The 8,881-nt window shown below is 64.0% G+C and overlaps 2 protein-coding genes across 5 annotated transcripts in view; one reads left to right on the top strand and one right to left on the bottom strand.

The window, feature by feature from the left end:
• DPYSL4 (dihydropyrimidinase like 4) overlaps window positions 1–4,067 on the top strand; it is a 16,302-nt gene extending 12,235 nt beyond the window's left edge. Inside the window, exons 13-16 of the mRNA XM_040624293.1 lie at window positions 33–203; window positions 517–696; window positions 2,087–2,252; window positions 3,222–4,067. Of these exons, the coding sequence (XP_040480227.1) occupies window positions 33–203; window positions 517–696; window positions 2,087–2,252; window positions 3,222–3,313 (609 nt within the window). The 3' untranslated portion in view covers window positions 3,314–4,067. The remainder of the gene's footprint in view (window positions 1–32; window positions 204–516; window positions 697–2,086; window positions 2,253–3,221) is intronic.
• A 1,261-nt stretch (window positions 4,068–5,328) lies between these two features.
• STK32C (serine/threonine kinase 32C) overlaps window positions 5,329–8,881 on the bottom strand; it is an 84,777-nt gene continuing 81,224 nt past the window's right edge. For all 4 annotated transcript variants that reach the window (XM_040624503.1, XM_008687126.2, XM_040624502.1 and 1 more), the window contains 2 exons: window positions 6,861–6,928; window positions 5,329–5,972 (listed from right to left, as the gene is read on the bottom strand). In XM_040624503.1, coding sequence (XP_040480437.1) covers window positions 5,834–5,972; window positions 6,861–6,928 — 207 coding nt within the window. In that variant the 3' untranslated portion in view covers window positions 5,329–5,833. The remainder of the gene's footprint in view (window positions 5,973–6,860; window positions 6,929–8,881) is intronic.

The following is an 8,881-nucleotide window of genomic DNA, read 5'->3' as shown; positions in this document are numbered from 1 at the left end:
CCCCCCCCCAACTTGGCTGTCTTGCTTCCCAGGCCTCAGGGAAGATGGATGAGAACGAGTTTGTGGCTGTGACCAGTACGAACGCAGCCAAAATCTTCAACGTGTACCCAAGGAAGGGGCGAGTGGCTGTGGGCTCCGATGCTGACCTGGTTATTTGGAACCCCAGGGCCACAAAAATCATTTCTGCCAAGAGCCACAACCTGGTAAGAGAAGCCTGGTCCCTGGGTCAGGGTCCGGCCGGGGAAGCCCTTGGGAGGCGCACCGCACCCGCCCCACCCTCCGAGACGCAGCCCCGTTAGCGGCTCATCCGCGAACCCTCTGTCCCGAGAACGGGGTTCGGGGGCTGGCACAGCACGCTGTGGTCAGTTCCTTCTGAACTCCGGCCCCGCCGAGGGGACCGCTTCTTGTCCGAGGTCCTAGAAGGGGCGTGCCGGCCTCCGAGGATGCTGGTCGGCCCGCAGCGCCGAGGGTAAGGGGGCCACAGCGCCGGGTGCCGGACCCTCCCTGTCTCCCCAGAACGTGGAGTACAACATTTTTGAAGGCCTCGAGTGCCGAGGAGCCCCCACGGTGGTCGTCAGTCAGGGCAGGGTTGTGCTGGAGGACGGGAACCTGCTCGTCAGCCCCGGGGCCGGCCGCTTCATCCCTCGGAAGACGTTCCCCGACTTCGTCTACAAGCGGATAAAGGCGCGCAACCGGGTGAGGCCTGAGCCACGCGTGGGAGGCGCGGAGTGGGCGAGGCTTCTCCCCGGGTGGGCCCTGCCCGGTGGGCGTCGGGGCGTCGGACCGCGCGGTGGGCGGGTTCTTATTCGGGGCTTTACTACAAACATAGGGGCCGGGGCCCCAGGACACCTGCCTAGACCGCAGCAGAGGCAGCCCGGAATCCCCGTGCGTGTCGTCGTGCACACGCGCGTAAATACGGCCTACGCGCAGTTTCCGCAGCCGCTTTTATGAGCTTAGTAGCTGTGCGTACTTTCCCACAAGCCTCTGCTGAGCCACCCACTGCGTCTGTCGAGTGGCCCCGGCGTTTGTCGGCGCCCCGCACAGCGCGCATTGGTGGCTCGCACATGCGCACACGCACAGGCACGGGTTGGTGGCTCGCACACGCACGGTACGTACAGGTGGGCTTTACCCAGTTTTGCGGAAGGATGTCGTCTGAACCCCGAGCGAGGAGGGCCGCCTCCGGGGTGGGCCGGGAGCCGGGTGATGGCCTCCTTCGGGGAGGAAGGACAGTGGAGTCCGCTCTAACTCACAGGGACGCCGCCGTCTCAGGCTGTGAGGGCCGCGCAGCTGCTCCCCCAGGAGGGGCCGTGAGAACGCTGCCCAGCCGGCCGAGGTGCAGAGTCCAGGCCAGAAGGCCGGGCCTCCCCGCTCCTCTCCCGCCCAGAGTGAGGGCCCGGGGCACTCATGGACGCACTGATAGACGCCTGCTGCAGACCCAGCCCCACGGGCTACAGACCCTCAGAGAGGTGGCGGGCCCCCAGGCCCTCACCCGGGGCGACGGGGAGTGTGGACTCAGACCCAGATCCTTGGGACTCGAGACCCCACAGTTGCCCACTCCTCCCGAGCCGCCACCCCGTGGTGACCCCCGGGCTGGCCATCGTCCTGAGTCTAAACACGAATCGCGGGGGAGGCGCCCACAGGAAACACAAGCGTACAGGGCGGTTTTGCCTCGGTCCACGGCCGTTCGTCTGTCCGGTGGGTGCTGGGAAAAGGCTCTGGCCTTGGGGCCATTTTCAGGAAGACCCAGGGCCTTCTGGAGGCTGGAGTGGGGCCTCTGCTGGGGCCACAGAACCGTGGGTACGGAGGAGCGAGGGGCTATCAGGGCTGGTTCCGTTCCCAGAAGAGGCCGCCTGCTCACGGCTGCCCGACTGCCTGGTGTCCTCCAGCCCAGGGCACTGCCGTCCAGCCTCGGGGGCAGGAGGAGCCGTGTGCACATAGCAGGGAAGTGTGTGCGTGCAAGTGTGCAGGTGGACACGGGAGGAACACCTCCATGGGTGGGGAGCCCTGGGGTTCTGGACCCTGGCCGAGGGGGCCCGTGGAGCGGAGCAAGCTCAGCCCCCTCACACCCAGCCCCTCGGCCCTGCAGCTGGCGGAGATCCATGGGGTGCCGCGAGGCCTCTACGATGGGCCCGTCCACGAGGTGATGGTGCCTGCCAAGCCGGGGGGCAGTGCCCAGGCCCGTGCGTCCTGCCCGGGGAAGATCTCGGTCCCACCCGTGCGCAACCTGCACCGCTCGGGGTTCAGCCTGTCTGGTGAGTGGAGCTGGAGGGGGGCTCTGCTGGGGCACCGTCAGGGGCGGGAGGACCCCCGGGGTCCCAGGTACCAGGGCTCAGCCTGTCGGTGGGCGAGCTCAGCAAAGCCGCAGACTCCATCCACAACCAGACCGGGCAGGGTGGGGACGGGGGGCCCGCCCTCCCAAGGAGTGGACCCATGGGGAAATCCATCCTGCCCCGTGTCTGCCCCAGTGTGGCCGCACTGACCCCCACCTCGCATCAGCTGTGTTGAGGAGAGGGCTGTCACTCTGAGGCCAGGAGTGAGCGTGGGAGGCCTTCCATCCCACGACCAGTGCTTCCCCACCAGCCCAGACCCTGAGCCCACCCTCTCACTGGGAGTCTCTGCTCACAGGTTCACGGGCAACCCGTGACATTTTCAAAAACAAACCAAAAAGACTCTCCAGCCTCAGGGTTGCATGTGAGGCACATAAGGAAGGGTCTCTGAGCCCATCAGGACACGTGGAGACACTTTGGAGGGCTCAGGTGGCCTGGTGCACTGGCCTCCGCTTGGGCCTCTGATCGGGGTCCTGGCACGCTGTGTGGTGGGTCCCTGCACACGCCCTGGGCCCCAGGTCCTCCCTGCGAACCAGAGCCAGACCCTCCCTCTTCCCACCGATGTCCCGGCCCGTCCACCCTCTCGGGTGACAGAGTCCCTGCTCGCCTCCTGGACACATAGGGCCTGAGCAGGTCCCCTGGAAAGCCAGGGTTGTCTTAAAAGCTAGGGGCAGCCTTCGCCAGTCACGGGGCTGAGACCCATGGGATGAGCAGGCCTGGTCCCTGGCCTTGGTACCCACTTCCTTGGGTGCCCACGGCCTCAGTGTGGGAGCATCGGCCGGATCACCTCGTCCTTGCACCGGGCTGCGTGGGGGTCCCGCGGCCACGGCCATGGTCATGGGTGCAGCGGGTGCACCCACGCCCCTGCGCTCACACCCGCCTCTTCTGCTGCAGGGTCTCAGGCTGATGACCACATTGCCCGACGCACAGCTCAGAAGATCATGGCGCCCCCCGGCGGGCGTTCCAACATCACCTCACTGTCCTAAGCGTCCCCCTGGGGCCCAGCGAGGTGGTGCTGTCCCACAGGGCAGCGGCTGGTGGGGACTGCCCCCCTCACATAGCTCTTTGTTGAACTTACCTGAAAGGTGCTTGGCCTCACCTTCCCCCCCCACCCCCGGAAACTCCCCATTTAGCGTCCCAAGTCCTGTACGAGGAGCCCGGGCAAGGAGGGGGTTTCACTGCCATGTTGAGGATGCAGGAGGTGGTGGCCCTGGAGGACAGCCAGGTGCTTCACGAAGGCGGGGCTGCCGCCCAGCCAGGCCCATAAGAACCCCAGGGCCTCACAAAAGCACGGACAGCGGCCAGGCTGCAGGTTTGGGGCGTTTGCTCGCCTCCCCGTTGTGGATCACTGCCCCGCGAAGCCCCGGGCCTCCCGCCAGTGCCTCTCCCTGTCCGCCTTGGTGTTGGGGGGAGCGCCCCGGGAGCTGGCCCCCTGCCCAAGAGTTGCTGTGACTTCAGGGACCCATCGGGAACGTAGTGAAGGTGGCCTCGTTTGTCCACGTTGCCAAGGACCAAAATCCCGCCCACGTAGTTGCCTGTCTCCAGGGGAATGTTAGGACCCTTTAGCTGAGATGCTGTCCTCTTACTACGAAGTGTGCACTGAGTAGTTGATCAGAGCGGCAGTTCTGTGCACTGAGGACACTGTAGCCAGGAAGCTGCATGCCACCCGTAGCCCGGACGGCGGCCTGCGCCCCTGTCCCACGGGCATCAGGTCAATTAAAGCGTCCGGGTTAGAAGCTGCTGGCGTGTGGAGCCCTGATTCATCTTCCCACAGCACTTCATGCACGGGGCCCTTGGGAACATTCGTGCTGGCTGCACAGCCGGCCATCCCCAGGGACAGCTCTGCTCCCCCTCTGGGCACGGAAGGGGCAGGGCTGGCTCTTCCTCTCAAGGAAATGGCCTGGGAACCACGCCCGAATCCAGGCCTACTGGCCAGACACAGCCAGACAAGAGGGATGCTGGCGGGACCCACGGCCAGGTGCTCCGAGGGAGAGGGTTGGGCTGGACCTGCACCCACATTTCGACCAGATGGGCCAGGAGGGTGTGGCCCTGGCCTGAGGCCTGTGCTCCCCCCAGGGTTTTGACCCAGGAAAAGGAACTGCTGGGCTGGCCTGGCCTCTCCTCCTTCGTAGAAAGATCCCAGTTCTGACCCCCAGGTGTGGGATGTTTCCAGAAGGGTGTCTTTGCCCTAGGAGCAGGGCATTCATGGTCACTGGGAAGACGAGCTGGACGGGTCAGTGATGGCCCCCCCACACCTCACACTGCCAGGCGCTCCAGCACCTGTGCCGGCGTCCATCCCCAGTGGTGACCAGCTGTGTCCCCTGGGGGGGACACAAACAGCCCCACCCTCGACTCTGGGCTTCTGGTGAAGTTGCCATGGCCCAGAGGTACCCCTGAAGAAGGCCCAAGCAGGTGGTCCCTGTGTTCCTGCTGGCCCAGATCTGTTGGGTCAGTGCGGCCCCACGGCTAGATTTCTGGGGCTCTGCTGGGTCCCGTGTCCACCTCCCGGTGGGACAGATGATCACGGAGCCAGGCCACACTCACATCCCTGCTGCCAACGCAGGAAACAGGCTTGAAGTGAAGACCGTGAGATGGAGACCTGAGCTGACATTGAGTCAGACACTTAACCAACTGAGCCACCTGGGCGCCCAAGATTTACATATTTTTACAAAACCCTAAACCTCTTCCCCTGCTCCGGTCTCTGACATCACCAAGTCCCCACCTAAAACCTCCACTGGGGGTTGGTACTCCCCTACAGGCGACCTGCAGCCACCCACCCCTGGTTTCCTGCTGGTGACCGGAGCCCTGTGTCCCCTGCGGGAGCACGTGGGGCTGCGTGTCTCAACTGCCCGGCCCAGCCAGCTCCTCACACGATGCGGTGCTGGTGCTGGTTCCGGTTCCCCGGCAGGCTCCGCCCCGCCCCAGAGCGCCCCCGCCTGGCCTGCGGACAGACCTGCACCCCGCAGCTGCAGGCATGTGACACACAACACGGACACCCAGCAGCTCTTACGTCGTGATGCTCAGAGGTGAGAAATCTACAGAAACACAGCAGAAGTATCTCCATAAAAACACTCCTCGCCTCCCCCCGGACGTACGAGGCCGAGTGGCCCCGGGGAGCCAGCGCACGGTGTCCAGTCGCAGACAGCGGCACCAGCGCCCAGGGCTCTGTACAGCTGGGGGTGCTGGAACCTCTGTGACTGCCGGGAGCCGGTCACGGGGCCACCAGGAGAGGCCACAGGCCTCCCGCCACAATCGCAGGGAACAGAGCCACCAGGGAGGCGGCACCCAGCCTCCTTGCCCACCCCTCGGCCACACCGACAGCCTCTGGTTGTCCTATGCCACCAAGAGCCAGCCTGTCCCGGGGAAATCAGGGCCAGGATGCAGCGGGGCCAGCAGCCGGGTCTGTGCTGGGAGAGCTTGGCTGCTTGGCCGGGAACGTCCACGCGGGGCTCTGCCCACTGCCCGTCCTGTCCTTCTGGCAGACGGAGTCTCCAAGGCAACCGGCGTTAACTCTCGGTGAGGCGGGAGGGGCAGATGGAACCGCACATGGGCAGCGCGGGGCTCGCCCTCTCCCGGTCCTCCACAGCATCTGTGGCCTCGGGGGCGGGCAGGGGCTCGCCCAGGGCATCCTGGCTCCTCTTCAGCCTGGTGGGGAAACACAAGGAGGGGCTTTCTGCAGTCTCACCAGCAGCCCCAGGGCACTTCTGGCCAGTCCCCAACGTGTCTGAGGACTTGGGCAATGGGTCCCTCAGGAACAAGGCTGGACCTCATGCCCTTGCAGGCGCCGCAGGGAGCTGAGAGCGATGCCCAGCCCAGCAGCGCCCTGTGTGACCACTGAGGCCTCAGGCTCGAGCAGTGGGGCTGTAAGCCAGAAGATGAGGCTGCCTAGTTTAAGTGCAAGTCCTGCAGGTCAGACATTTTGGAACAAAGCTTTGCAGAGAGTTTGACTGAGTCTGTTCTAACTCAGGCCTCCGACCTCCAGGATGGAAGCCGGTGCCTTAGACCAGTGCCCACACATGGTCCTGGTCACTGAGGCAGAACAGAACTCAGAGCTGCCTCCTTCAGGAAGCCCTCCGTGCCTCAACTTGCCACTCCTTTCCTGGGCCCACCACGCTCGCTTCCTCCCTCCCCTGCAGCAGGGGTGGTAGCAATTTGTGGCTTGTATCTTCTTGCCCCATGGTCCCTGGCACTCAGTAAGGGTTTATGGAATGCATGAGGGGTAACAGTCCATGCGACTGCAGGGCCATGAGCCATTGGCCCGTCCGGGCAGTGCAACAAGTGTCTGCCCAGGAGATTCTGGCCGTTAGGCCCCCATTTAGAACTGAAAGTTCCCGAAGAGCCTCCCGCACAAGCCTGAACTGGGGCCTCCCACCCTCTGCCCCCAGGGCTGCTGCCCCGATGCCCCAGGAGGGTGGGCATCCATTTCCCAGGCCCCCTGATGCCTCATGGCTGCTGGGGCTCAGGACTCGTGTGGCCCAGAGAGCCTCAAACTCCTCTCCGTCCCCAGCTGTCCCCACCCCAACACGCACTCACTTTTCTCTGTTAAAAATCACAAAGTCTTGCTGGATCGCATCAAGGCAGTCCTGAAGGTAGTCATTCTCCTGTTAGTCAGAAAAACATACCAATGAGTGTAGTGGACGCTCTGAGGCTCCCTCTCATCCCCTCAGGTGGGTTCCTGAGCCTGCCTCCCACCCAACGTCTCCTCCTGTGGCCTGCACCTGTGGCTTTCTTTGGAGATCTGCCTTTGGGCTGCTGGACAAACTCTGTCCAGGCAGCCAGAGCATCTGGGGGTGTGCGTCTCCCAGGTGACCCTTCACTAGTGACCAGAGGATGCCCAGAACGGAAGTTCCTGCCCCAGGGTGGCTGCTGACGTGGAGACAGTGTCTGCAGGACACAACTTGGCCAGAAACCACACAGGCTTCACTCCCTCCCCTCCCTGCACCAAAGCCAACGCCGTCAGAAGGAAGGAGCTGGACCCCGGAACCTGGGAGGGCCTCAGAATGGACACAGGAGGGCACATTAGCCCCATGATGTGCCCGCACCTTCCAGCTCCCCCCCCCACACACACACACAGGAGAGCAGCGCCTCCTTGGGTTCCTGCAGGCAGCACAGAGCTGCTCCCCCAGGTCTGCCTCCACCTGCCCTCCTGGCCTCTGAACAGTACCGGTCACCAGCAGCACGGCTGGTGCAGGACCTGCTTAGGTCAGAAAGGCACTCCCTGCTGCAGGAGGACAGGATGGGTGAGTGCCTGGAGGGCTGTGGGAGGGCGGGGTGTGGGCTGTGTGGTAGCATGAGGCATCCTCCCATGACCAGGAGCTCATTCCCTGGCGAGACCCCTGGAGTGGGGTCTAATACGCGGCAGGGTGGCTCCTGGAAACTTGGAAGACATGATGGCCTGTGAAGATTCCAGAACAGCATGGGACGAATGCTGAGGGGGCCTCAGTCTCAAGAGAAGTGGGCAGCTGGAATGGGTCGACAGACTCAAGATTCAAGAACCAAGGACCCCTCAGGTGACCATGTTCTCCTGGAGGCCACAAAGGACATTCCTTTCAGCAAGGCACTAAGGAATGAGCTGGTGAGGGTCACGGCACCATGGAGCAACGCAGCACTGCCTGTTTTCTAGAACCGAGCTCCCATGGTGATGATGGCATGCCAGACCGAACCAGGTGGGAGTAACCATGGTCACAGGCAGCGAGGTCACAGTGACGAGCAGGGCACCTCAAGCCCTGGGATCTAGTGAGGTCCGACGGGTCACAGACAGTGCTCCTAGGGGTCACAGAGCTGGACAGTGAGTGCTCAGGCACGCACGCACACGCGCACGGTGAGATCAAGGGTACAAGAGCAGAAGGCACACGCATGCGGACGGTGGGGTCACAGCACGCGTAACCCTGCGGCAGCTCCAGGCGCAGGGGCTGAGCCAGAGGCGGAGTCCTTGCCGGCACAGGTCACGCATAGGTCTGGGGTGTGGCACGCAGCCACCGGGCTGACAGAGGCGTCCTCTCCGCGCCCCCCTCAGGAGGGACAAGGACCAGTCTGCAGTCACCCGAGGTGGACGGTGGCACTCCCGTGGTCTTGGCCCAAGGCTGTGCTTACCCCCCCGCCCCGTCAGGATGGAGCTGGAAAGAGCCTTGCTCGACTGGACGTTTGCGGTCCTGCACCATGCTGCTGGTGTGACGGTAACTAGATGAGAGGAGCGGGAAGCGGCACGTCCCCCACACGTCCTCGTCCACATGTGTCCCCAGTGGGGGGATCAGGTGAACTGTGCCCAGCCCTGCATGGGCTCCCGGCACCTCCAGCCCAGAAGCTCCTCACACCAGTGGGTCAGCGCCCAGTGAAGACTTGAGGCCAGCACTCGGCGTGTGCAGCTCTCTCCTTTCCAGTCGCTGCCCGGCCACCATGGCCTCCCCAGAGGGGCCACCACCCTGGCCGGGTGACCAGCCTCCACCATCGGGAGGAGACAGGGCTTCTGTACCAAGAATGTGTCTCAGCCTTGCCTGACTTCCTGCTGATAATAAACAGACAAGTGAACACACTCCTGCTGGAGACACGATGGG

Source organism: Ursus maritimus, unplaced genomic scaffold (genome assembly GCF_017311325.1).
Source record: "Ursus maritimus isolate PB19 unplaced genomic scaffold, ASM1731132v1 scaffold_7, whole genome shotgun sequence".
NCBI lineage: Eukaryota > Metazoa > Chordata > Mammalia > Carnivora > Ursidae > Ursus > Ursus maritimus.
Note: the sequence above shows the minus strand (reverse complement) of the source record. Positions and strands in the feature narration are given on the sequence as shown.